Source organism: Artibeus jamaicensis, unplaced genomic scaffold, assembly GCF_021234435.1.
Source record: "Artibeus jamaicensis isolate MK-2021 breed Jamaican fruit bat unplaced genomic scaffold, CSHL_Jam_final scaffold_754, whole genome shotgun sequence".
Classification (NCBI taxonomy): Eukaryota; Metazoa; Chordata; class Mammalia; order Chiroptera; family Phyllostomidae; genus Artibeus; species Artibeus jamaicensis.
The window spans coordinates 7,146,165-7,173,778 of NW_026522054.1; the positions used below are offsets into that span (position 1 = coordinate 7,146,165).

Below are 27,614 nucleotides of genomic sequence, written 5' to 3' on the forward strand. Positions count from 1 at the left end.
TTCTCTGACGGGTCCTGTGAAATCAGCACAGCACTCTCACAGGGAAAAGTTAAACGGCGTGATTTCTAAGAAGCGTGCAGAACACCCGACCACCCACTGCCCGGGCGGGGATGACTCCCGTGTGGTCTGAGGCCGTGTCTGACCGCCAGTCGGTGAAGGGACGTGCAGATGTGGAGGGGAAGCCCTGGACTCTGCTCCCCACCTGGCACTATAATGGGTATGACCCACCCCACTGGCTGGGGCCGGGCCCCCAGGCTCCCCCAGGTGGGCCCCGCGGCCCGGCTCAGCTGAGCTGGGAGGAAGGGGCTGAGGAGGAAGGTCCTGGAGAATCTGAGGGGCCTTCGAACCTGTCTGGGTGCCTTATCCCCAGGGGGGTGGGGGCGCTGACCACTGTCCCCCTCCCGAGGCTAGGTGACAAGGAACTGCTGGGCAAAACTTGAACTCGAACCCACCCCCTTCTCAGGTTCAACCAGAAGCACTCCCTGGTCACTCATCGCAAATTTCCAGGTTCGCTTCGAGACTTTTCTCCATGGCCCTGTGACGATCCCTTCTGAACAGCTGAAAATGTTTATTTGCATGGGTTCTTTTTTTGTTAGATTTATTTATTTATTTTCAGAGAGAGGAGAAGGGAGAGAGAAGGAGAGGGAGAGAAACATCAGTGTGTGGTTGCCTCTCGCATGCCCCCAACTGGAGACCTGGCCCACAAGACAGGCACACGCCCCGACCAGGATTCAAACCTGCAACCTTTTGGTTCGCAGGCAAACACTCAGTCCACTGAGCCACACCAGCCAGGACGAAAGTCAGCTACTGTGTTTTCACTCTGTCTCGTAAGCAGGCATCCATATAAGTACCTACTAAATAACCTGGTCACCCAAAAAGGAAGTAACGATGGTCAGAAACAGTAAAGCATCATCAGACCAATTCTGTGTGTGTGGTGTCCTACAATTATGGCAAGGATCCATTTCCACCCAACACTGTAGAACTAAGTACACCCAAAACATACACAAGATACAACAGACACTCTGTGTTGAGACCGCTTTTAGTCTTTCACATCGTAGCTAATGACCAGCCACTGTCACATCACCCTCAGGTCTGCCGGCGACTTACTGTGTTCTACTAGGGCGGACCGTGTTAAAATGACAGGCATCTTACAACATTCAACTCATCAAAAGTCTCGGCTGTTAGAACCGAAAGCCATTTAGCTCACGCCGTTCCTACGCTCACGATGGGTGAATTCATCGGAAGAGAACGACACCAGCCGCCGGTATCTCTCCCATCCCCGCCTCGAGTCTCGGGGCGCGCAGACGACGGGAAAGAAGGCGATCGATTAATTTTACTAAGTACATAAAAGGCAAGGCCAGCGTCCCCTGAGACGGGCGCGCACTCTGCCTTCGACGACGAGAATGTAATTACGTTTGCAATAAAACGTGAGGACGGCGTGGCCGTGGGCACTGGTCTGCAAATACATCGCGTGGCCTCCTTCGGAGCCTCGGAATTTGATAAATTATCCTCGAGGGCAGTGTTATCGGAGCCCCCGTTTAATAACAAGCGTGTCTGGGCTCTCCGGTCGGTATGTAAACGCATGTCCAGCTCGGAAGGTGCTGGTGCGCCCGTGGGTTCCTGAGTCCGCCCCACCAGGCACTGGGCCCGTGCAACAGCCACCGCACAGAGGAGCCTGGAGCGGTTACGCCTGTTCCTTCACGCTCTCCAGAACACCACGCTCCTCAAGTTTGAACGGACCCATCTCGTCACAGGAAAATCGGCTAGTTAGGCTCTCTGCAGTTACAGGGCACTACTCTGTAAGTGTGAGGATCTAGGGTTTGAACTTACGGCACACCTGTCGCAACGGCACACAAACCGGGCGGACTCCGTCTTCACCGCCAAGTTAACGCCAGCATGTCTGTGGTGTTGGGGCACCTTCCCCAGCCTGGTGGCTCTGAACAGCCACCTTCCCCGCTGTTCCCACTGCTCCCCTCCCTGAGAATCACAGGAGGGGAGAAGCCTCATCACCATCTGGCTTCACAGCCTTTTTCCGGGAGCTCTGAGGGGCAGAGACGTCGGATGACTTGCCCTTGGCCAAGGTCTTGCGCTGCTGTTTCCGGGGCTCGTTCCACCTCTGCGGCCCCGACTGTCCTCCACTGTCCCATCCTGTTTGCTTCTGCAGGGTCTCTGTCACCCTGATCTGGAGCCGTTAGAGCAAGAACAGTTCCCGAGAGATGCAGAGCGCAGGCACCACTTTACACAGGAAAACCTTCCTTGGAGTGGACATTTCTGTAAGGGAACTGGCAAAAGGATCGCCAACCTGGCCTTTTGTGCCGGGCAGTTGACCACTGGGGGCCCCCAGGGTCCACCTGCTCCCAGCTCAAGGCTCCTCCTTCACACACTGGAGACAGAAGTTGAAGGCGCCCCTAGGACCCCCGATGCGCAGGCGTCCGGGACGGAAGCCACAGGCGCCCCAGGGCAGGCAGCCCCCCCCCCCCGGCGGGCACACGCACGGCGGCGTTTTCATGCCTCGTTGACTCTGCACAAACTGATTGACACCTCTGGGGGTCGTCTTTCCACGGACTCATAATTTTTCTCACTCTTGAAGAGTGTTTCTGCACACCCAGGGTTCTCTCAGTAAAGTTGAAAATTCAACTCATCATATTTACACAATAAAAACAAAATCCATTCTGCCTCGTTTTTAATTGCAAATTCTCCTCCGGGGACCAGCCGGCCTGCTCGGGAGGCGGCCCGTGCTGGTTCCTAGACAGGCGAGCGCAGTCAATTATGGTAATGAAATGTCAATACATATAAAAATTTCATACAGCCTGCTCCAGCTGACTGGCACACGAGCCCTCGCCTCCCAGACAGATTTGCTGCCTCTGCAATATTAAACACACCTGAAAGAGGCGTGTGCCCGAGAGCACAGCGGCGAAGAAGGGGGGCACGCCAGGTACCGGCGGGGCTTTCCTGTTAGACTGTAACTGGTCACTGACGACCAGCCCAACATCTTGTTATCAGAAAAGCGACCTCCTGTGTCCCCGTGAATAACCCCAGATTGGTGCATCGCGGCATCAGTTCTGACAAGAAAGAACATAAGCCTTTTTTTTGTTTTGTTTCCTCAGTCGAGAAATTCTCCTTAGAAACAAGACCGTGGCTGTCTCTAGAGAGAAATGTATCCGAAATCACGTGGCAACAGTCCTTGTAGCTTTGTAGGAAGCCACACGCTTTGAAACAATGTAACTGGGACGCTGTCAGTGCCCACAAGCATGCGATCTATGAGGTCTTTGAAACAGAGTCTCTGAATAGAAAGGTATTTCCGCCTCCCTATTCCTCGAGGGCTCATTTACACCAAGCACTGTGTGCTCAGAATGCTGTGTTGAATGAACTCGCTTTTCATGGACAATGTCTTTGAACTTGTTCATGAGACGTAATGTCTTAATCCTGTGTGATAATGCAATTTCACAATAGAAAAGAGATATAGATATGTAATTTAGTAAAAAACTATTCTCTCCAAAGCTATAAGACAATTAGACCCATCAGACTCATTGCGGTTCCTTTTCTAATGATACAATGTGTCTTCAGCTCCTTGTCTGGGGAAAGCCACCTGTTACAAGTCCGCATCACAAGTGGGCAAGGGCTCGAGGGAACTGTGCCTTCCTGAGCTCGACCGTCATTCTGTGTTGCAGGTGGATTACGCTATGATAGCATCGCAGGCTGGGACCACCCTGAACAACCTCATGAGCCATGCCCAGGAGCTGGTGGCCAAGCTGCGCTCTCTCCAGTTCGACCAGCGGGAGTTCGTGTGTCTGAAATTCTTGGTGCTCTTTAGCTTAGGTAAGGAATCTCGTCCTCATTGCCGCGTCCAGCCAGACGTCACGGCGGGCTCCCGGGCTCTGCGTGTCTTCAATTTCGTGCATGTTTTTTGTTTGTTTGTTTTTAAAGATTTTATTCATTTATCTTTAGAGGGGAAGGGAAGGAGAGAGGGAGAGAAATATCAGTGTGTGGTTGCCTCTCACGTGTCCCCCACTGGGAACTGGCCTGCAACCCAGGCATGTGCCCTGACTGGGGATCGAACCACAATCCTTTGGTTCTCAGGCCTATTGTGCTCAATCCACTGAGCCACACCAGCCAGGGCTCGTACCTGTTTTTGTGCTATCAAGATCATGCCCTTCTTTCCAAACTGTCAAATCGTCCACTGTGACTAGAATGCCGCAGTGGGCAGGTTGGGGTGTGGAAGGGGAGTTAGGAGGCGGGGGTCCTGATTTTTCTTCCTTAGTGGTCATACCGGGGAGGCGGCAGTCACGGGAAGTTGTGACAGAAGGTGTAACGGAGACAGCTTGGGAAAGAGAGATGGCATCAGATCCGAGCCATCTTTCTGTCATTTGTTTGTGGGTTGTCTCCATGAGTCTTGCGTTTTAGCTTGCCGCCTGCTGCTGTGTTTATTCTTGTCAAGATGGATAGTAATTAGGAACCTGCGCCGTCAGTCTCCATGAGGGTGAACTGGAGAGCGGTTATGACCAGAGGGGCCACTGTGCACGTGCCGAAGGTGGCCCTTGTCAGGGGGAGGGACTCGCTGTTGGGGAAGCTTGGGAGGAGGAAGATAACAAAGCAAGACCGATTAGCCAAATCAAGGTTCTCGGTGAGTCAGATGAGAAAAATCACCACTCCTTGCAATAAAAAAAGGATTAAGGAGATGGATTTTTATTGACTTCAAAGGAACAGATTTTTCTGCCGGTCCCAGACTTGATTTCTGCACTTTCCTGGCTTAATAAAGCCAACTTAAATAAACTTTTTGCCAAGTCCATTTATTACTTATTGGCAGACGGCTGAGGGAGGCAACTTCCCTTGAATGAAAAAATGCAGAAATCAGATTTACCAACATATGTTTTTTCTTTAGTCTTCAGTTATAAGATAGTTGTGAATTCATATCCTGAGAAATAAAATAAAACAAACTGCAACGTAAAACAGATGTGTCCACTCTCCCAACTCGGTGCTTCGGTTGGAAAATTCTCCTTGACGTCCGTGCACGACATAAAAGAATACTTGGAAGTAATAGAACCGGAGTTAATTTTTCACATGTAGTCAACATGTAAAGTAGAAAGAACATTTTTATATTTTGGAAAATGTGGTAAATATAGAGGAGAGAAATGTTGCTGAAAATTTGAAGAGACAACGGAGTTTTATAGATGTGGTGTTCAAAGGTTTACAACATCTAGGCTGAGTCCTGTGTGGTTTCCACAGTGACCACAATAAACGGGGAAGCCCTAGCCAAGCAAGTCTCCGTCTTCTACCCAAGAACAGATTTTAGATAAACCAAGAGGACGATGGCGCAGCCCTGCTAGCTGCAGTCGCCTAGACTGTTCTGGGTTATGACGAGAGATTCGTCTCTTCGGTTTGTGTGTTTGCATCTCTGGGTAAGAAATCTTCCAGCAGCTCTGTGGTAAAATACTTTTAGTTATCACCCATCAGTGGTATTTTAAATTAGTTGGATCACTGCATGGCCTTTGGAGAAGTAGGGGGGAATCGTGAACCAGGTTCGGTTTTCATCACTTTTATCTTCCCGTCATCATCTTTCAAAATTATTATATTCTCTGTCAATACCCCAGAATTCGGGGAGCACTGAACCTCATGCCTGGCTTTCCAGAGCGATGGGGCCATGTGCCTACCATCCCTTCTCCAGTTGAATGCCTGTGTCTACCATCCCTTCTCCTGTTGAATGAGTGTGTCTACCATCCCTTCTGCTGTCTAATGCATGTGACTGTCTCAGCAGCCCAGGCACCAGTGACTTACTAGCCTGGAAGCCCCTTAAAACTCTGCCTAGTATTTAAAGAAGAAAGAAAAGCACAGCTTTCAGAAAAGAGATAAATAGTTTTAGCCAAGAGTTTATTTTTAAAGAAGCAGATACACCATATTAAGTAGTAAAGTTAGCATAGTTCCCAGTTTGTGAAGGGAAGACTTTTTCCTCCATTCTAGAAACAAAAAAATAATCAATCTTGGCCTGGGAGGGACAACTTGGTTGAAATACATGGGCGCTGAACCCTCAGGTCCCTGGGCTAGCCCGCAAGTGGCTGCTTGACCTCAAAAGCCAAGCCCAGGTCCAAAGCCAGGATCTGCTGTCCCCAAACCTTGCTCCCCATGTCTGGACCCCAAAACGTGTGATCCCAACCCAGCCTCGCTGACCCCTCAGGGGCCAGGGCAGGGGTGAGAGAGGGCTGCACAGCACCGCCCACCCCGGGTGAGAGATGAAGGTGTGTTTTGCAGTAGATTTGGTGAGAGGAGATAGGGTGTGGTCAGATTCCTGCCCCTGGGTCCCCAGAAAACAAGCAGAGCTGGGGAGCAGCCCCCAGGTTCGTACCGCAGCATCTGAACCTGCTGTCCCGAATCGAAGCCGTCGGGGACACCAATGTGGCCGACGTGCCTTGAGTGACCGGACTTGGCCAACTCAGATGTTCCTCCAGCACTTGAGTCTTCTTAGCCTGGAGACCCAATGGCTGGACATGGCGGGGCTCTTGCACGTCCCCAGTGGCTAGAGGCAGCCCCGGGGGGGCCTGTCACATCCTGTTTCCCCTTGAACAGCCTTGACCTGCTGTGAGTCACTGTGTTTCCCGACCAGCCAGGACCCCTGGAGATAATTCCTCGTCCCCAGTCAGGTCCAAGAGATAGTCGCGGCGATGGTTCCTTTCACTGAGGGGTTTCCCAGCCTGGGACGCAGCCCTCGCTCCAGGCTGAGTCACCAGCAGTGGGTGGACTCTGCTCAGCTCTCTGAGTGCTTCTGGGCAGGAGGGCTCCCGCTGGGGACTCCGTCTCTCTTGGGCTTCTTTCTGTCAATCCCAGGCTCCCAGCACAGCGCTGGGCAATCACCTGGGGGCTCAGGAAATGGTGCTGAGAACACAGGGGCACAGGCGGCCCGATTTCATTCTAAACCCAAAGCAAAGCCTTTACCAAAGTAGTTTGTGATACGTAACTCGGGGGCGGTTTGGTTGAAAGGACTTGTATTGAGTGTAGGTTAGTTTTCTGGGACTAGTTCTCCCAAACAATCTCCACCAGATATCTCCTTAACGCTAAACTATCCTGTTACTAGTTTGCATTCCCTCAGTGTACGGCGAGGGGGCGGGGGGGTGCTCCCTTATGAGCTCTTTGGGAAAGCCAACGTCCCAGAAAATGCACGACAGTCCCAGCAAGTACAAGCCCACCAGATCTCCACCCACACCAACCAACGGCCGCTGGGGAAGGGGCGCGGCTCCTTGGTGTGGGCAGAGTCCCTCAAGCCAACTCGGGAGCCTACGCCTCAGGTGCGCAGTTGTGCCAGGTTTGAGGCGGTCTCACCCGGGAAGGTCTCGACATTAGATGCCTCCTCAAACTGCCAACTGGTCCCCTGGGCAGCACACACAGGAGAAGCTTGCTTTGGGATAGCCCTAACTGTAGTCTGCCGTGATCACAACTGCACACACTCACACATGCTCACAGCTCACGCACACACATCACACGTGCTCTCAGAGTTGAGGGTCAGCAAACGAGGGTCGGCGAGTCCACCCCCTGCCTTCTGCCAGGTGTCGGTTCCCTGGTTCCCGTGAGGCCAGGTGGGCAACGCTGACCCCCAGGGTTCTTCTTACCATTCGCTCCTGATCTCCCTTTTTACCATCTCCCGTGGGCTATTCCGACTTAAAACAACACTCACTAGACGCTTGTCAAACCACCGCACACGTCCCTATGGCAGAGCTTCGCTGGCAGGCCGGGGGCTGGCGGGTAGACCCTGCCTCCAACGGAAGCCCGCAGCGGGAGGTCAGGGGCATTGATCAGCAACCCGGCGAGGCCGCCGCTCAATATTTACACCACAGAGAGCCGGCCAGAGCAAATAACAGCACATAAAGTTGATGCTTGTCTTAATTAAATGCACTGTAATAGGTGTTGTGTGGGTTTTTCCTTCCTTGCAGCGAGCAAAGCAGTTTAGCCAGGACCAGAGATAATTCATTTTGGAGTTCTAAGTTTGAACTTAATCAATATGTACTTACAGCCGCAGAAGAAGGGACCGTCATTTCTTATCTGCTGGCCCAGGAATGTAATTGCCTAAGCAGCCCTTATCCAGGCATATTTCTGAAGAGCTTATACTTAGAAATGTTTACTACTTTGGGGGGTGTTAATACCAACACTGTCATTTCACGAATTCCTGCTTTGGATGGGATGACTCCTGGGAGACAGGTGGGTCTCTGCCCCTGCTTTAGAAGCAGTGTCCTGCCCTGGTGGCTCCGAGTCCACTCCTGTCCTCGCCTCACCACCAGAGCTGGGGTGGTCAACCTGGTCAGCCCGGATCCCGCGGGCTGGACCGCTGGGGCCTTGGGTACGTTCTAGAACAGGCTCGATCCACCCATGACTCACAGCCCAGTCACCCACCCACCCCTCTCCGCTTCCCCGATAACACCCAGCAGGAAAGGGTGCTGTTTGGTTCAGAGGGTTAAATTCCAGACAGACTGGGTCAGGCCAGGCGCCACAGGCTACCCTGAATGCTAATGGCCTTCGTTCCTTTCAAAGATGAAATTTCACAAAACAGACCCAGCGACCGAAGGAGCAAAACCATCGTAAAGGACAGTGTAGGCACCGGCAGCGTGCGGTCTTTCCAAAGAGAGGGGCCCCTCAGCGGGACTCGGAACGCACTTTGGACCTGGGGACGTTGTTCCGAAGCAGGCGCGGCACACCCAGCACCCTGCTCTCTCCCCCGTGAGCCCAATTATGCACCTTCCCCACGAGAGGCGGGCGTCAGGCCTGTGTCGTGAGTGGAAACCTCTTTCTCGAGTCACACAGACCTTACGGGGGACAGACCAGACCCTCTCGCGAAAAGAGCTGGAACTTGGGCACAGGGTCACCTCCGGGGGCCTCAGTGGGAACCGCTGGCCCCAACCCCCACACCCCGAGCTCCCCGATTGTTAACAGAGACTCTGGCCTCAGCCCTGAATGGGACGGCCAACCCCAGAACCTTAGAGAGGGGCCCGTGCTATTGCCAGGTGCACCCCCTTGGGTTGGACTTGGAGTCAGGGTCTCAGCTGAAGTGTCCAGGCCCCACTGCAGAAGGAGCCCAGGCCTGGTTCCTGCCGTGACCGAGACGCCGTGTCTGCCTTATTTCCAAAATCAGGTCTAGAGAGTCCTCGGCCTGCCCCTCAGATGAAATCTAAAAGTGTCACCCTTGTGGAGCATGGCGCCGCCCGACTCCGGGGTGGGGGGCGCAGGGGGTTCCGTGCCCCGCGTGGAGGCCTCGGCAAGCCGGTGACCGTGCTGACCTCGGATCGGGCAGTGCCGCCTCCTCTCTCGGGGGGGTGACCACATTCCAGCCGAGTCATCCCGTTCTGTCTTGGAGGCATGTTTGTGGAGACCGATAACATACCTGAAATAGCCCTTCCTCTGTCCCCACCCTCTGTCCCAGCATTGCTGCCGGCTGTGCGGGACATTTTTGGCGGAGTCAGATTTTTTGCCAGTCACGTAGTAACATCACAAGGGACAGAGGCTGTACAGAATGTGACCGGATCCAGGGTGTGGTCCACCCCCGGGCAGGCTTTCAGAACCAGACCTGGGCCCCCGGCTGTGCCCCGCAGGACAGGCGCCTCGTGGTCCGGGTCAAGGCGATGCAGGAAGGGAGGGTTTTGCGAACGACTCAGGACGACACCCAGCACGTGGTGCTCGTGAATTATCTCCCTTGAGGCACCTGTGCCAACGTCGGCAGAACCCACGAGTGAGTCAAGCGTCTGGGGTTTCGAGTGCAGCCTGTGCTCAGAAAGGAGGAGCTGGGGGGCCGGGCATCGTCCCACAGAGCAAAAGTCGCCACTGCAACCCGGTCAGGGCGCATGCCCGCGCTGCAGGCTTGGTCCCCAGTCGGGGCACGTGAGAGACAAGCGGTCGATGTTTCTCTCCCCCTCTCTTCCCTCCCTTCCCCCCTCTCTGAAAATAAGTAAGTAAAGCATTAAAACGAAGTCAGGTCACTGGGGGCCCAACACCACCTCTGGGGGACGGGGTGCAGGGGACGGTCTCCCCGTGTCTGGGGCAACTGCCCTGGTCCCTCGGCCGGTCAAGCTTGGGAAGTTTGACCCGCTCGCCGCAGGCGCCTTCAGGACCCTGGGGACTTGGACCTGTGTCACAGGAAGCCACCCCCCTTTTATTTTATCTACCGCACATCCCGGAATCAAACCGAAGTCGAATGCTGACGAAAGCGCCCTCAGGTCTTAGTCGGGTGGCGCTCACGCCGGGAAAGGCTTCGGCCTTTGCGCTGTGAATTCTTCATGGGCGACTTTACAAGTGAGGTTGTCCGTCCTCCTTTCCGACTTATTCATACTCCGTCTCTAAACCTAATGGCTCAGTAGAAATTACGGCTGCGAGCACAGAAAATTGAAGATTTCACATAGAGGAGAGCCCCGTTCTCTGGTAACTAATTCCTTGATAACGGACTCCTTCCAAGGGAATTGTCGGAACCTGAGAGCTGGAACCTTTTAGAGAAGTTAACTGTGGTCTTTTACAAATTTTAAACAAAACGTTACAATGCCTTATAAATAGTTGTCAGTAGTAACCGTGTAAAGGTAAAATTAGCAGCTTCTCCCCTCTCAGGGGGCTGTGTGGAGTTGGGGGTCAAACATGGACATGAGCCCATATTAAACCATTTTCCAGGACGTGAGGCTTTGCAGGTCACAGCCCTGGGGTCTTCAGAAGCAGAACCAGGGCCCGCGGAGGCGTGGGAAATGCCGCCGTCTCCTACCTGGCGAACCGCGCACGGGGGTCCAGACCTCGAAGGTGCTGGTGTGGAGGTCGCCCCCGCATCCCAGGTGCAGGGCCCGAGGAGTCTGCGCCGGCTTCCCAGGCCGACCTGCCCTTCCTCCTCTGAACTCCTGCTGCGGCTTGAGAAATCGCCCCCAGCCCCGATTGTTAACTCGTGTTTGCTGGGGCCATCCCGCCTCGGGAACGTGCGGCCTCGTCTCCACCCGTGTTCCCGGCACCGAGCGCCATCCCAATGGAGAGCAGTGCTTGCTTTTTGAGCCTGAGTCCCCGATACGTGTTTTTTCTGACCCCCACGGTGAGCCCCAGAGGATGAGTATGGCTGGCCTTTCCCGGTGTACCGTCCCCGGGATCAGAGCAGGACACCCAGCTGGGGGGGGGGGCAGAGGTGCGCACGCGTCCCACTGGACCGCATCCGCCACTGCTGAGGAGGCCGTGTGTCGTGACCAGACGTGGCAGGAATCCAGAGGGAGTCAGGTCCTTGTCCGTTGCATCTGATACTTTTTCTTGAAAGTGCCCTCTTGGGGGTAGCAGTGCCCCTCGCCGACACCCCTGCAGGTGCCCAGCGGGGTCGCGTCCGGGGCCGCTTCTACTCCCCGGTCTCAGGAACGGGATGCAGGTCAGTGCCAAGCGCGAAGCACCGTGGAGAGGACAGAGCGTGTGCGTCTCGTGCTGACCTGCCGGTTCTGTGCGGATTTTCTCGTTAAGGGGAAGGAGCACCTAGTGTCCACACACCTGCCTCCTCGGGAATCTTGGTTGTGAGTGGGCTCGGACCCTTTACCGGAGCCACTTCGTGTGGGCTGTCCCCAGCGCCTCCATTTCCTGCGATGGCTGACCTCTGACCCGAGGGACTGGACGGTGTCGAGTGGGAGGGTAGGAAATGGGACTCAAACAGTGGATTCGTGCATGTTTTTAAGTACTTCTAGCACACGAAAATCAAACTTGCTCCATAAAATCCTCAGTGCATTTCTGATACAGTGAGGATAGAGTTTTGGGAATGTGCGATTTCTTTAAAAAAATTTTTTTTTTGTTTAAGTTGTTGTCCTCACTGGCCGCACGGGATCACAGGAGAAACTGGATCTCCGCGTGCGCTGGCCGTGGTCCAGGGCCGTGTGCAAAGGGCGGGCAGCGGGGACACTGTAACAGTATCATTTCTAATTATAACTTCGAGGAACTTCCTCTCGCAGCGAGGGGGCTGCAGAAGCTTGCTCTTATCTGACCAAAAAAAAAACAAACACCACGGCTTCTAGGATGGAAGACATTGTCACTCACTTTCTTGCTCCCAGTACAGGGGCTGGGTGCCATTTTCACTGGCCTGTGGCGTTTCCTGACTAAATGCACCGCACGAGGCGTGGCTCCGCGCTCCGGCTGCTGCGTGTCCGTGCCCAGCCACGCCGAGGGAGCTTTGTCTCCTTTCTTCCTGCACACACTTGCCTGCGCAGTCCTTCCAATTCTAGAAATCCCCCCGTCGTTCTCCCGGTGGCTGTGCTTCCTGGCCACCGTGGGGAACAGGTCAGGAGCAGCCCCATTTCTGCAAGCCACCAGCACCGTGACGGAAGCGCTGTCATTCTGGGTTAATGCGCGTTCTGCAGACGAGCGAGATGTGGAGTCGTTCTTTCCGTCTCTCTGAAGTACCTGTTCCGTCCTTCGCCCACTGGACGCTGTGCCTTTCCTCGTTGATCTGAAGGTCCCCCTTCAACGGATCAGTTAGGTTAGGCTACACTAGGTTACGGTGGCTTTTCTTTTCACCTTATTATAGATCTGTTCTTCCACAGACGTAGCCATCTTCTGGCGGGGGTGGGGGTTGTAGTCTCTCTAGGAAATCCTACCTTGAAAGTCACAAAGTTCATTCCCCTTTAGCCTTTTTCCAAATGTGTTAAAACCGTGCACAGAACCGGCTTTCGAGGGCAGGAGCAGGGGAGGCGTCCATGTCTCCCTCGGTCTCCTTTTCCCTGCAGCCGGCTGCTGTCCCGGCTGCTGAGTGGCCTGTCCTCCCCTGCCGTTCCTCATGCTGCCCTTTCTCTCACGACCTGTGTGCTGCTTTCTGGACGTTCGACGTTGTCCCACTGATCTACTTCATCCTCACAGTGCGAATCACACATTTTAAGCCTTTTTAAAAAATCAGTCTCGATGTGCAGTTGAGCAGTCCCTCTATCTTTTGTTTCAAAACGATCTTACACTTTGCCTTTCCATGTACGTTTTGGGGTTGGTTTGCTGAACTCCACAAAGAACCTAGTTGGGAATTCGAATAGAACTGCATACGTTTAGAGATGAACTTGGGGGTCCTGACATCCCTCAGTCCCCCATGACCAACACCAGCATGCACGCACGCACACGTACGCACACACACACTGATCATGTGGAGCCCAAATGTTGCCTCTTTGAAGCTGCCTGCGTGACTCCCCCACGATGTGTTTGTGCCAGGGATTGCATTGCTTGTCTGAAGTCTGTACGCCAAAGCTCAGCACAGAGTGGGTGCTCAAACTGCATGGACTGGGTGGGTGGGTGGATGGATGGATGATGGATGGATGATGGACGGATGATGGACGGATGATGGACGGATGGGACACTCACTGATCAGAAAACATACCAGTCTGCACCCTCTCTGCACACTTCCTCTCATGCTGTCCCAGTTCCCTCGCTCCCCAGAATGACACATAAAAGGAAACCAAAGCCAAATGGAGAACTAAGAACCTAATGCCTTTTTCTTTATCCCAGGTGGATACTTATTGCAGGAAATAAGAACTCGTGTTCTTTGTACAAGGAGTTCTTAGGTAAACCAGTGTATCCATCACTCATCTCAGTCTAGTAGGAAGGCAAAAACAGTCCTGAACACCAGTGAGTATCATTTATATTTAATGCCTCTGTGTTAGGAACAGTAAAACCCTGGATGATTATCAGCACCACTTAAAAATACGGCTCCTTGGTAAATAATTAATATATTTGAGGGGGGTGAGCTTCAGGCAATGCTCAGAGCTCAGTAATTAATGGACTGATTACAAGATGCTTGTAAAGTGGCTTAAACACTAAAAGTACAGCATAGGTGTAATTGTTTTAGAGTTAACCCTGTGTCTATAAATGTGGTTAAACGTTCAATGAAGGTGGTGGACGCAGGGAGGGGAAGAGAGAGAGAGAGAAAGAGAGAAGGGGGTGGTGGAAATAAGTGATCACACCAATTCAGAGGCTTGTTATTATTGATTAAGAGTTTTAAGAGGCTCTATAAGGCAGAATGCCGAATCCTAGATGCCCCAGCCATTTTTTAAGCCTGTCTCCAGTCAAATAAGTGCATCAGCTGGGAGTCACGGGTCTCCTGGTTCCTTTCTGGGAAGCATGAACCGCTAGAGCGGAAGTCCCGCCTGCCGGGCCACCTTCCCTGACCCAGTGACCGGAATCCCCCACAGACACTGCCCAAGCCCCGTGGGAGCTCTGTCCCTGGTTCCAGGCCCTCGCAGGGTCAGAACCAATGGCAGCTTGTGTGTCCCCCCCTGCTCACTGTCCCCAGGAGAGGCCCACACTCTGAGCTGCCTTAAAGTCTGTGACATTCGGGCTCTAGAAAGGGGGTTGGGGGAGGGCAACCACCGAGCTGCAAGGTGCCCCCACCGCCACTGCCCTGCCCCCATCCCGAGGAGCAAAAACAGCCTCCTTTGGAGGATGACACGTTGTCCTGTGCCTGTTGGGACACTCCGGGCGGCGCCAGGGCAGCTGTTTCAGGGACCAGCGGTCTGCCCTGCAGACGCTGCCGCGATTTACTGTCCAAACGCCACAAATCCCTGGTTTCTGCCTCCAGTGAAACACTGCGCTTTGCTCCGCTATTGATGTATCAACTCTAATAGTTACAAACAGCTACAGAAAAATCAATAGGAGCTTTCTTGATGGTGCGCATCACGTGCAGATCCGGGCTGCAGGGGCGCGCCTCGTTAGTTACATAGTTACATCCGCACAAAAGGTGGGGTCTTCAGCCTAAATGAAGACTGCAGAGCCCGACAGGCCACCTGTAGGGAGTTGAAGACGTGCGGCTTTCTTGCAAATGGAAGAAGGGAGAGCCTGGGAGGGCCATGCACAGGGCAGGGACAGGGGACACAGCCGTGTTTCCAAATGAGAGCAGCCTTGCCCACACGGGCATGCAGACGCAAGGCCATGCCTTCTGTCTTGCGACCCTCTCCTTGGGGTCACTCGGGCCCTGGGCGTAACTGCTGGGTGGACCCACTCAACACCAGCTGAGCGGCCACTCTGGAAAAAAACAAGCGGATAGAGCGGATCGGCTGGAATCTGACCTCGAGGACCCAGCCCCCAGACCGACACCGGCATGAAGTTTAATTCCCTTTCAAAGCAGAAGAGGAGAAAGGAAAAAGACTTGGGAGGCAACAAATACCTGCGCCTGCCTTGGGGAGCACATTAGCTACCAATTAGTGCATGTAAATCAAGAAGCTGAGAAACAAAAAACGGAGCACTCTGTGTGCCTGGGGGCTGGTCAAGGCCTCCGGCTGGCTGCGTGCTCCAGCATCAATTCGTCCGCAGGAAGGGGAGATCTCCAAAGGAGACCCCAGTAAGTCCTGAATCGGAGCCCCGTGAAGCCGGGAGGCCTCTTGAATCCCCGGTCTCAGAAACGTGCACCGTGAAGTGCATTCAAACACACACACACACACACACACACTGATTTCCGATGGGAAATCTGCACACGGGTTTTTCATATTTCACCCTTCGGGTCCAGCTCCCAGCCCTGGTTATCAGAATCGTCTTCAGACTGGGTACGTTGAGGAGGAAGGCGGAAACCTGACCCTTGCTAATTGTTTGCATTCATGTGAGAATCTTAAGGAGCAGCACAAATATCTTCTGGAAACATCCCAGCGACAACAAAGAAGAACCTGAAGCTCACCCACCTCCCCAAACACCGCTGAACGGCGCTGATGGGCCGCGCAAGTGGGTGGGTTTGCTGGGGGACGGACGGTTGTTTTCAGGGACAAATTTTTCAAATGTCCCATCTTGTCATATAATTTTACCAACTTCTGGGGTTTTTTTCCCTCCACATTTCTATGCAACCAGAAATGCTAAAGGGGATTTTAAATCCCCCATTGACATCCACTCTGGGGACAAAAGGAACTGACACTCAGTTCTGGCCACTACTTGACATTTACATGGTCCTAAGGAGTGAGAAAGGCTACAACACCCACCCTGGGCGCCCCTGAGGCCGGGGCCTCAGAGCCCCGCGCCTGGGCAGCCAGGAACAGCGGAAGCCACCAGGTTATTGGTGCTTCCACTCGCCAAGACCCCTAACAATTAACACTGTAAAAACAACTCAGGTAGTCCAATCGTGAAGTATAACGTGACTTCCGTTTATCTCTCTCCCTGTTTCCTTATGAGCAGTATTCGTTTATTTTTGTAACCTACTTCCCTGTGGTTGCCCTGACTGTAATCAGAGGTCCGAGGGTAAGGGCGTATCGTTCGGATGGTTTTCGACCAGGCGGGATTACGGGATCTCCCTCCTGGTCACGCTCACACTCGTTTTAATAAGCCTGTCGTCTGGCAGCTAAGTACCTTCTCCCCACTCACTTCGTCTCGAGAGTCGGTCTTCGGCACGCCAAACCCGCACGCCGAACACCCCGGGGCTGCCTCCCTGGCTGCCCAGGGGACATCCGCTCCCACGGCCCTGAGCATTGGCGACATCCCCACTGACCCCCTCCTGCTGCGGGACAACCTGGAGCAGGGGCTCTGCACCGCTGGGTCTTCCCAGGCCAGGCTCCTGAGCCCCGTGGGGTCGGGCTCCTGGGGGAATCCAGCAGGACAGCAAGTTCGCTGCGGACACACCTGGCTCCCCGCCCCAGAGGCCGAGGTCGGACTCCCTGGGCGGCAGCAGGGGCCGAGGGCGTCTCAGAAGCAGAGTGAGAGGGCGTGGTTTGTGAGGGACAGAGGGTTGGGGAGAATGAGGTGATCATGACAGCGGATAATCGGGAGACAGAGACAGGGAGGGAGTAGAAATTCCACTCCAGTCCTTTCATTCCCTAGTCACCAGATTTGAATTTTCTTCCTAATGAAGGAAAAGCAAAGAAGTCCACGCATGTCGGGGGGCGGAGGGGGGGATGTTCTGAAATTGCACCAGCCAAAGCATCACTCTGGGATCCAGCTGTGTTAATGCACGATTTATGCCGATTATCTGACAACTGTAACCGGACCGTCGTCACGCGTGTGACAGTGTTCTCCTCGCCACCCCCGGTGCGCAGCCCCGCACGATGTGAGCCACAGTCCTGAGGTTGCACAAGTGAGTGTGAGCGGGATGCAGAGTCCCGGCACGTACGTGTGAGTGCGTGTTTCACAGATTTAAAATCCCCTCCTTTCATGTCTCTCAGCTGTGGAAATGCAGACTGATAACTTCTCAGAAAGTGCACAGCTTCCACCTGGTCAATTAGTGATGTCTGGGTGTGCAAGGGCGGGGTGACCACTGTGCTCAGGGCCCCCCCCACACGGGCTCAGAACTGAGTGTCGCCTGGGATAAAACCAACACCACCCGACACAGTGTTTCAGTGCCACCAGGACCACTGCCTTAGCAAAATCCATGGGTACACGTAAAAAAAAATCACAATTAGAGGGTAGCTTCCTTTGCGAAATGTCTTAAGCTCTTTTAAACTAAACTTTCCTGTTCTTTTCTCTGTTGCATGGTTAAAAACCACAAAACACATGGGTAATATGGATTTTCTGTCTTTCGCATACAAATCCATAACCCTGAGCCATTGGATGAATTATTAATTTCAGTTATGCAAAAAATTGATAAGTGTTTGGCTTTCATGATCTTGTCGGGTGACCAGTTTGCTTTCCCCTTGTTTCTCTCCTCCGAAGGCCTCTGTTGTGGTTGCAGCCCAGACAAATCCGAGGAGGTGTGTGTCACCTCAGTGATTTCCACCCTTCACTTCAACCCCTGATCCCAGTGAGCCAACTCTTAATAAGCCCCGGGACTGACCTAAGAAGAAGGAATAGAGTTCTTCAAGAGCGGTTTTATTCCTGCTCTGCAGCCTGAAAAAGCTGCAGTCACAGAACAGACGCACAGTCATGGCATGGGTGTGCAGGTGTGCAGAACTGTTGCTGAGGGCGATGCTACTTTTTGCTACCAGTGGAAACAGGGTGTGCAACGCCCAATGCAGCTCACTAGTTCAGAACCGGTCGGCCTGGCAGCAAAAAGCCGGACTTAGGTGTCAGGGAAGAAACACGATTTTGGTGGCCTCGACCCAGTGCTTTGTTTTGCATACTGTGGCCGGCACTATGAGGTCCCCTTAAAAGAGTTGGGGAGCATCCGATGTGACCCTGAAGCCCCCACTGTCCCTCCCAGTTCTCCCATTAATTCCTCGTGTGTCTCTCAAAACAGACGAGACTAGCCTTCCCAGAAATGCTGGGAGATGCTCAGTAAGCAGAGGAAAGGGCTTTGATGCAAGTCCAAAGAACTAAACAAATGTGTTGTCCTCAGAGACTGTGACACCAAGGTTGTGTTTTGTAAAACACCTTATGAAAGGTCTTCCATGATTAAAATTAGGTTGTCGAATAGGCGAGCCATTCACCACCCTCTCCGTTCCCGGAACTTCTGCTCCGGCGGCCGGTCTGAGTAGAGTGTATTTCTCATGAGCGAGAGGCTCGGGGTCCAGACAGACAGGGTTCTCAGAACTTCCGACTGGAAGGAGACCCAGTGCACCGGGGTGGGGGGGGGAGGAGCAGCGGCCGCGTCCATTTAGTAACCCGGCCGGAGAGCTGTGCAAGGAGTTCTGGCTTCTACCATCCTGGCTGCTCCGGAGGCGGCATTTCCTGCGGGGCCACGCGCCCTTGTGTGACCTTGACTTTTGCGTGTTTCACCCTGTTAAAGTGACCCACGCTGATGCTTTCGAGTGACAAGGATGTCACGTTCCTGTCTTGGGAGCAGCCTTCTGCTGAGACAGGGAGGTGAGTCCCAAGACTGTGGCTCGCTCACACCCAGTGACGCGTCGGCGGGAGGGTCTGTGGTCGCCGCAGTCTAAGTCCCAGGAAAGACGTGATGAGGTTTCCCACCCGACCCCACACTGCGGTGCCGCGGTGCACGGAGCACGGTTGTCGGCAGCCGGCCGGCGATGCCTGGGGATTGTGAATGCTTCCTCCACGGTTCCATGTGGCGAACGCGTCTGAAGCGTGTTCTGCCCTGTAACTGCCCATCAACCTCTTTCCCGATGGACCCTCCTCCCTGCTCACCCCGGCCCCCCTTCTGCCCGAGCCCCGATCCCTGGCCACCTCTAAAACCTACAGAAGCGAAAGCTGCTGGAGCCGGCCAGCCGGCCACAGGGGGAAAGGCCGACAGGAAGCTGCTCCCGGCCCTGCAAGTGAGCTGTGGCTGACGCGAGCCGTTTAAAAGAAAGGGGCTTCTGTCAGATGCTGAATTATGGAGCAGTATCGATTGACCGGGCGCAAGTGCCTGGGAGCGGGCCTCCCCCCGACTGCCACTGCCATGTGGAGACGGGTTTCAAGTCAACGATTCGGATATCGTGCCTCGTCTGCTAAACGCACATTTGCATTCCCCAGCGTGACCTCCGCTGCCCTCCGAGGGGCACCCCCCAGAGAGCCGGTGCGAGGGCTGCGGACACGCCTGACTCGCACACGCGGCATCTGGGCCCGGAGCCACACGCACACGGGGTAATGTTTTAATTGGCGAAGCTAATATTTGATCCGGGCTCATAAAAGTTTGAAATCAAATAATTAAATGCAAATACAGTCTTCATCCCAGAGACAATAAGAATGCCTTTAAGCTAATATTTTTAACAAGACGTGTTCGGCAGCCTCTCTTGTAAATTTTATCACACCCGAGGCGGTTTTCCCCCTTCGATTAGCTGGAAAGCTGAATTTATCCCGAGGCAAACCAGACATCTAGCGCAGGCTAAACTCAACCTCCGGAGCTGAAATTTGGTTTAATATATCCCCACTTGGATGTGCCTGTTTAATTCTCTTTCATATGGTAACGTCGGTTTATCCGTAGTCCTGGCCTGCCACCTGAACAGACCGAACCTCGCACCTGATCTGAGAGAACAGAACTTGGCGGAAAGCCCCGCAGTGTCTGGGTGCAAATCGGTGCCCCCCTGCGACGCAAAACCTGCATCAGGATGTGGCCGCAGAACGGAGGGGCAAGCTTGTGTCTGAGGAAGGGCTGCTCTGGGTGAAGGGGACGTTTCGGGGTCAGAGGGACAGGTGGTCATCCTAGGAAGAGAAGGACGGTGACCCCCACAGCCCGAGGTTGGGGCAGCTGCAATTCTGCGACTCAGGAGCCGGCGAATGCTACCCGCTTAGCAGACACTGCCTTTGCCCTTAGTGTTTGGTCTGCCCAGCATCCCCTGCATTGAAACTCGGGGGGACCACGGGGCGTTGCCTCATCCTGCACCCCTTGCCATTCTGTTTTCTGGCTCAAAATATCCCATCGATCCCCAGCCAGAGACCTTATGTTTGCCTTCGATTTTTCATGCGCTTATCTGTGGCTTCTCTGCCATCTGGGACATAGACAACGGCGAAGACACACTTGCCTCCATTCATGAACTTCAACCCACTTTACATAACCTTCCTTCCTCATTTTCTCCTCCCAGGAAGACGGGGAGTGGGGGGCTGCACGTGGCCACGCAGACCCTCACGCAGCGCGGCCCCCGACGGGTCCACAGCACCAGGTCAGAGCGTCAGACACTCCAAGGTCCCTCCTGCTCCCAGCCTCCCACTGGACGGCTTCAGTTTGAGTCACGTTGGGCTCCTCTGGGGACAGAGCTGTGTCCTGTCGGACCCGACACTGGTGCTGGGCGTTGCGAGGGGGGCAGCGTAAAGGCAGCCAGACCCTGTGCCTGGGGTTGGGGGGTCACAGAGACGGAGAGTTAGTTTGCAGGGGCTTTGTCATCATCGTGGGGCTTACTTCAAGTTAGCACGTTTCACAGCGCGTGTTCCGTGTCCTTCTGCGCGGCTCTGTACATACTTGTGCTGCGTGTGCAATTGGAGACAGCAGACCGGCTCCCTGCCTTCTAGGAGAATGCAATCCAGCGGGGCGGGGGCGGGGGCTGGGGGGGAGCGGCCGGGCCCAAACCCAGAAAAGCTTTACAAGGAAGACGCAGTTGGACACATTTGGAAGACCTTCCAGACACCAGCAAGGGGGGGTGTATGAACTGAGGCGCAAATAGAGTCTTTCCATCAACGGTCGTGGAAGGGGTTTGCACTCTGTCCGGGCACCGTGCGGGGCGGGCGAAGGTGGTGCGTCCTTCCCGGGGCCCTCCCACTGGCGTGTGTCCATCAGGAAACCAGGTGACACCCAATCCTGCGTGACGGGCGGACGGAATGGAAAAGAACAGGAGACAGAGCAGGCTCGGAAGACACGTGTGCAAAGGACTTAACCGGGATGAGTCGGAAGCCGTGGGTGTCCCGTTTTTCTGGGAACCGCCCGGCCTTCCGCCTCCAGCCCCCCAAACAGCCGCCGCGCTCCGGCAAGTGGCAAGTGGACGGAGGGGCCCAGCATGTGGCTCTCCAACCATTCCTACCAGATTCGCTTCACAAAGTACCTCAATGGCGCCCTTTAAACTGATTTTCAAAATGAACTCCTTGCAGAAAATGCATTTCCTCTCCCCGGCCCTGGTTTATCTCAAAGCACAGGGTTTCCTGAGGACAGAGTGTGCCAGTTTGCAGACTGTCCTCCTTCCGAAAACCTCAAGGGGAAGTGGTCCTCACTTTCCTATCTTTTAAAGGGCCAGATGGGACTTTCCCCCCCTACTCGTGTGAAAAACTAACAAAGATATTAGTCTTCTCAGAAGACAGCACCCTCCGTGGGGGGCACCCAGCCCGTACTCCACCCCTTGCTCAGTAAAGGACCAGCCGCTGGAAAGCGCTGACCGGGCTGGGGGTCCCGGCTGAGCCACCTGGCAGGGGCCAGGACAGCAGAAACCAGCGTCTCCCTCCACAGACGGTGCCCGGCGCTGCACACGGCCCCACACAGTTGGGCCGTAATGTATTCAAGAAGACCTCAGGGTTTCCTTTCCAACGAGGACGGCACACATCTGAGCACCCACTGCAAGCTTATCGCACATAGAAAGTGGGTAATTAGTCCCCAAGTGCACGGAGTGGGGTAGCTAAGACACTGGAACTTGGAGGAGCAGCAGGAAGTGCCCAGCCCGTCATCAAAATTTAACGGCGCCCAAGACAGGGCCTGAGAAAGTGCTTCTGATGGTTCACATGCCGAGTTCCACCCCAAATGTGTCACACTCAGGCTCGTTAACGTGTGCTTTCTAATTGTATGAAAGTGAAGTGTACATACATTTCAAAGGTCGCAGGCGTGCCCAATGTGAGCGGCTATGAGATCCAGCCCAAGAAGCCACAGAAGACTGGGGTGGCGTGCAGTGTTGCGGATCCTGGGACCACCTCTGGTCCTCCTCTAAATTCCAAATGGGGTGCATATTATTGCACCCCATTTGGGTGGGAGTGTGGGAGCCCAACAGCCGACCTCAAGAACACACAGGTAGTCCTTCCTCCAGATTTTGTTTTTTTGTGCAATTTAATGTCAGTCCGTTGGTGACTTTTGGTGCGACAACCTCCTGCCATGGATGAGCTAAGATGCAGCTATTCTCCGGGGGGAGGGGGGGGGTCTGGTTTGCAGGAGGAACGTCGCAGAGGACGCAGTTGTGACTTCGGTGCATCTCCTGTTTAAATCTTCATGCAGGGGCGTGGCTTCACAGAAAAGCTAATTCCACGGGCATCCCGGGAGCACACTCAGGTTTCTGACGCTTCCTCAGAAGTGGGCACAAGTGAACGGTGGAAAGGGGGACGTGCCAAGTCTCCTGAGAGCGGTGTCATCTGTGTCCCCGTTGGTCAGGGAGAGCTCCGGTCTGGACGGCCGCTTTTGAAAGCGGGCTCGGACTTAGGAAGAGGAAGGAAGTTGGCTTGTAAGACAGCTCACGTAACAGGTGTTTTCACACTTTCATCCCCCTTGGGTGAGTGTGCCAACAATACAAAGCAAACATTTTCTCCGGGGACCGGGGACCTTGAAGGAGACATAGTCCTCACCCCACACTGGACAGTTAGTAAAACAGGGTGCCATTCGGTGAAGGGGACACCCAGCTGAGGAGAGCCCAGAGCAGAGCGAAGGTCCAGGAACCGTGGGGTCAGGAAGTGAGTGCGTCCAAATCTTTCTCTTTCTTCGTTTAACCTTATGGCTTACATAGCAGGGTTTCGCCACCAAATTACAAATCGTCTGAATGGACACAGAAACAAAAGGGACAGCAGGTCAGTGACCAACCACCTTTGGGGAAATGAGCAGCACCTGTCCCATTATATTTAGTAACAAACTCAGAGAAGTAGCTGAATGGATAATTATTAATTCAGTTGTGTGGATTCAACTCGGATGAACTTCAGAGAAAAGTTGCATCTATGGCCAAGTATGGAAAATCTGTACATTTTCTTCGGAAGGGAACTGTGTCTATTTTTAAGCGTTGTAGACAAAAGTGCTTATCTAAAGACTTTATTCTCTGCAACAACAGAATAAGCTAAGCTGGAATTTGACCCAGGCTTCGGTTTACATTTCTTAGTAGTTTTTTTTTTCTTTCTTAATGAAGTGCCATGATTTATCATAGGAGACAGAACCTAGTTTCTCAAAAGCACATTTATCAGAAAAAGAAAGTTTCAAAACCAGCATCCTAAAGAGAATTATTTGTGTGTCTTACATTTCCCACGTGTGTCTCCATCCTCCGTCTTAACTTCTGTGACCATTGCCAGCTTTTCTTGCCGTGAGAATAGCTTTCATTGCAGCACAAAATAACCCTCCATTTCTATTTTTTCCTGCAAATGTGTTTAAATCCCTGTAACTCTGGATGCTGCTGGTTTTCTGTCGTAACCCCCTTGCCTTACGCACAAGAGGAAGCTACATCCGGTCTCCTCTCGGCTATGCAGAGGGCAGAGAAGGGCAGCCTGGAGAAGCTGGTCGGAATCCAGGTGAACTGGTGTTCAACACCTTGGTCCTCTGCCGTGATACTTGGGAGGGACCAATGTCCCCAAGCAGGTGAACCTGTAGAAGTTCAACAGGTCGGGCAGAGACACAGCCAAGTCCAGTGTCAGATTTTCTGTCGTGGACCCAGGCACGGCACAGCCAAGGTGTTTCCAGTGGTTTACACTTTGTAGGATGGAGCCAAAGTTTGTATGTGAGTACTTTTAATCCATTTTGAATCACGCCCACATATTTTCAGTAAGACAGATGGGAATGCTGGACCAGCCGAGCGTTGTGGGGGTGCTCGGTCAGCTTAGAGGCCAGAGGTCCCAAGGGTGCAGCGTCCGGCGTCCTTTTCACTAATAAAAAACCAACGGTTTTTGATTCTCCCATCTCACCTTGAGATACATGTTGCATCCAAGGCTCACAGGAGCTGTTTCAGCACCAGCTCCTCACTGGTTTTACTCTGGGGCAGAGGTGGGGGGATGGGTGGCGGGAGCATGTTGAATCCAAAATTAACGGCTCAGATGTAAACATGGGAATCACCAGGAACCCATTTCATCGGACTTATTGTCGAAGCATCCGGAGGCCCCAGCAGGGGCATGCGCCCTGCCCGGGCTAACTCTCCCGGCAAGAAGTGCCTAAACCGGTGCGTAGGCATCGCCGTGGTAACTGCAGGCTGAGTTTGCACGCTTAACTTTTGAGTCATGGCACGACGCAGCCAGCCAGCCGAGAAAGCGGCAGGGTGGGGAGCGGCCGGCTCGGTTGGCATCCCCAGCCCGATGTGAGTAAACAGGTATGCACGTCTCCGCACTTCCCTCCGGGGGCCTCTGCAGACCCCTGTCTGGAAGCCGAGTTGTTAACCTCTCAGTAAACTTCAGAAGAGGAAGGCACCATGACCGTTTTCCCGCCCTCACTCTGTGTGCGTGGGGACTTGGATGTCAGTCTCTTTGTCTAGACTCTGCCCCCCATCACTCAGTGACTATAAGGACCTTGAGGGCAGTGCCTTAAAACAATGGGATGGTCACCAGGAGGTGACCACTGGCTGAATGAAGGGCCAGTGTCCGTCATCTCTACCTGAGTGGCCCGGGATGCAGAGAAAAGCGAAGTGTCCGGCTGGAGCCCGCCCCCAACGCAGGTGAAAGGGCACCGGCCATCCTGGCGGGCGCTCCGCCTAAGGGACCAGGCGTTCGTTCGCACAAGATCATTAGCCGCTGAGATGTGCGTCTGAGCCCTCCCCGGGAGCCAGGCCCTGCCGGCGGTCACTGGAGTGTGCCAGATGGCCCATTAGCATAGGCTCGGCGAGTCGGAGGCGTTCAGAGTCATTTGGAAAATGTCAAACAGAAACAAGAACCCTGTCACTTCTTATTAGAATTCACTACATCAGACCCTGGGCACAGACTTCACCTTGGGTCAGGAGAATTAATGCAGAATTGCAGGAACCCCGCGACACACTGGCCAAGATGGGTCTCCCTCTGGGGACCCATTTGCCAGCACTGTGACGGTCCCTCTTCCTCCCAAACCTGAACCCTTTCCTTCGGTGACACTTGCAAAAAGCTGACCTTGCCCCAAACCCGCCGGTGTCTGACTGACAGGAGGTACAGGCAGACTTCCAAACAGGCGCTCTCCCCGAGGCCCATTTCTGACCACCCGCCCGGGGACCTGGGTGCGTGGGGCTGACGGCGCCGCCTGTCGGGAGGAAAACACCTCCCTGAACGGAGCCCACAGCAGTAGGACACAGAAATGAAACGCCATGGAAATCACATGCTCTGTTTTCTTTTTTCTTTTCTTTTTCTTTTTCTTTAAATCCAGATGTCAAAAACCTGGAGAACTTCCAGCTGGTGGAAGGGGTACAGGAGCAAGTCAACGCCGCCCTGCTGGACTACACCACCTGCAACTACCCGCAGCAGGCGGAGAAGTTCGGGCAGCTGCTGCTACGCCTGCCGGAGATCCGGGCCCTCAGCGTGCAGGCAGAGGAGTACCTGTACTACAAGCACCTGAACGGCGACGTGCCGTACAACAACCTCCTCATCGAGATGCTGCACGCCAAGAGGGCCTGAGCCCCGGCGCCCCTGCCCAGCTCCGCTCCGGGATCGGGAGGAGGGGCTGGCAGGGGTGGGCGGGGGGAACGGGAAGAACGAAGGAAGGAAAACACTCTGAACTGCTCCCAGCCGCACCAGCGGAAAACTGGACTCCAAGGGACCGAGTTGGAAAAGGTGTAATAATCAAATACTTCATAGCAAACAAGTGATGTATCAGGGTATTTGTACTGTCAACTGTGAATCGAGGGCTTCGAGGCCCCCAAGGTGGCCACGGGGGAGGCTGCTGCAGAGTGCAGTGAGCCCTCAGACGGACCCAGGAGACAGAGGGCCGTCCGCGCCATCGCTGGGCATTCCAGCGCCCCTCTGCAAGGAAGCCGCTAACTAGGCCCCTGCAGCGGCGATCTGAGCTCCACAGCTCCTCCTCGGTGAAGCCGACCTGAAACTCTGCTCGAGGCCCCGTCGGCTACCCCTGGAACAGTCCCTCCCTCTTCCCCTCAAGGACCTGGCACCTTCTGTCCTGCGATCGTGGAGCTTGTACCAAGGACGCAGCCACAGCCACTACCAGCTCCGCCAAATCTCAAAAAGCCTGATCTTCAGTGTCTGTGTCTGAGACGGGCCAAGAGCTAAAAAGAACAGTCCAGCAACACACATGAGCTTGCCGCTTAAATATGTCCTGGTTTGTTTTGTCACGTGTTCATAATGTTTAAAAAAAGCAGGCAGTATCCCTGTTCTGATCGAACACAAATAGCGTTCGTCAGTGTTAAGGGAAATGACTACACACTTTCAAACACAGGCACCCCCCCGCCGAAGCAAGCTAGACCTTATTTCTGCTACTGTTCCCAAAACGCGGCTTTGGCATGGTTGGATTTCATTGAAAAATTCCTGGCTGGAAGGCTTGCGAGGATACGTCAGTCTCTACATGCATCCAAGTTCACAGTCCATTTAAAAAGAAAACACACGTCCTCTTTGGCTGCGATGTCTCCTCGTCACAGTTGTAAAAAGTTTAAAGCAACCGGAGCACACTGGAAGCCATGCAGACAGGAGAGACAGGTGAACTGATCAATCAGTCAACTCGCTCGGATGTCCCCTAACACGGGGCGGAAACGAGGGTTTTACCTGTGGCTGGAAAGACGTGAGCATGATGTAGGGCCTTGCCGCACAGGAAAGGAAGAGAGCGACCCTGACCTTTCTGCATCACAGACTGAAGTCTGGAGAACCAACCCTGGCGGGCAGAGAACCGCCGAACCGCCTGCCAAAGGCCGCTCTCGGCGTCCCTGACACGCAATGACCCAGGGATGGAAGTCTTGCCTTATTTCACACATCTGGACGGGGGCTGTGCCGATGTGAATCAACATTTAAAATAAAGTATGAACACTTTAAAAGTCACCTAAAATATAGTGTTTACATTCTTTAGGTCCTGTGGGCGGGTGGGGAGGGGCTGTGATAGGACAAAGTAGCTCAAGCAGTCACGTCCTTAATGCCATTTCTCGGATTGGTGATTGTTTTGAAAAGTGCTGAATTATCGTCGTGAGACACTAAAATCAAAAACGGGAATTGCATTTAAGACTTTGATTTCTTTTTTTTTTTTTTTTGAGATTATCAGCGGCACAATCACTTGTAGAAACTGTAAAAAAAAAAAAAATAAGTATCTTCTAGTCCCTTAATTTTTTCATAAATGTTTCTGGCTTTGGAATAGTTTATTTATATTGTATATCATAGTTTCCACTGTAGACAACTATGATGCTAATTTATTGCTCCTTGGTCTCGCCTCTGTACAGATACAGCCAAGAAGAAAGAAACCAAATATGTGTGTGTGTTTGTGTGTGTGCACTGCGACATGTCTTCAAGTTGGTGGAACACGGTTCAGGGACAGAGAAGGGTCTTAATGAATTAAA

The 27,614-nt window shown here is 53.6% G+C and overlaps 1 protein-coding gene across 5 annotated transcripts in view; it reads left to right on the plus strand.

The window, feature by feature from the left end:
* The window catches only part of NR5A2 (nuclear receptor subfamily 5 group A member 2), an 81,985-nt gene extending 54,844 nt beyond the window's left edge, over positions 1-27,141 (plus strand). For all 5 annotated transcript variants that reach the window (XM_037160874.2, XM_037160871.2, XM_037160873.2 and 2 more), the window contains 2 exons: positions 3,672-3,819; positions 25,490-27,141. In XM_037160874.2, the coding sequence (XP_037016769.2) occupies positions 3,672-3,819; positions 25,490-25,737 (396 nt within the window). In that variant the 3' untranslated portion in view covers positions 25,738-27,141. The remainder of the gene's footprint in view (positions 1-3,671; positions 3,820-25,489) is intronic.
* Positions 27,142-27,614: the final 473 nt, after the last annotated feature.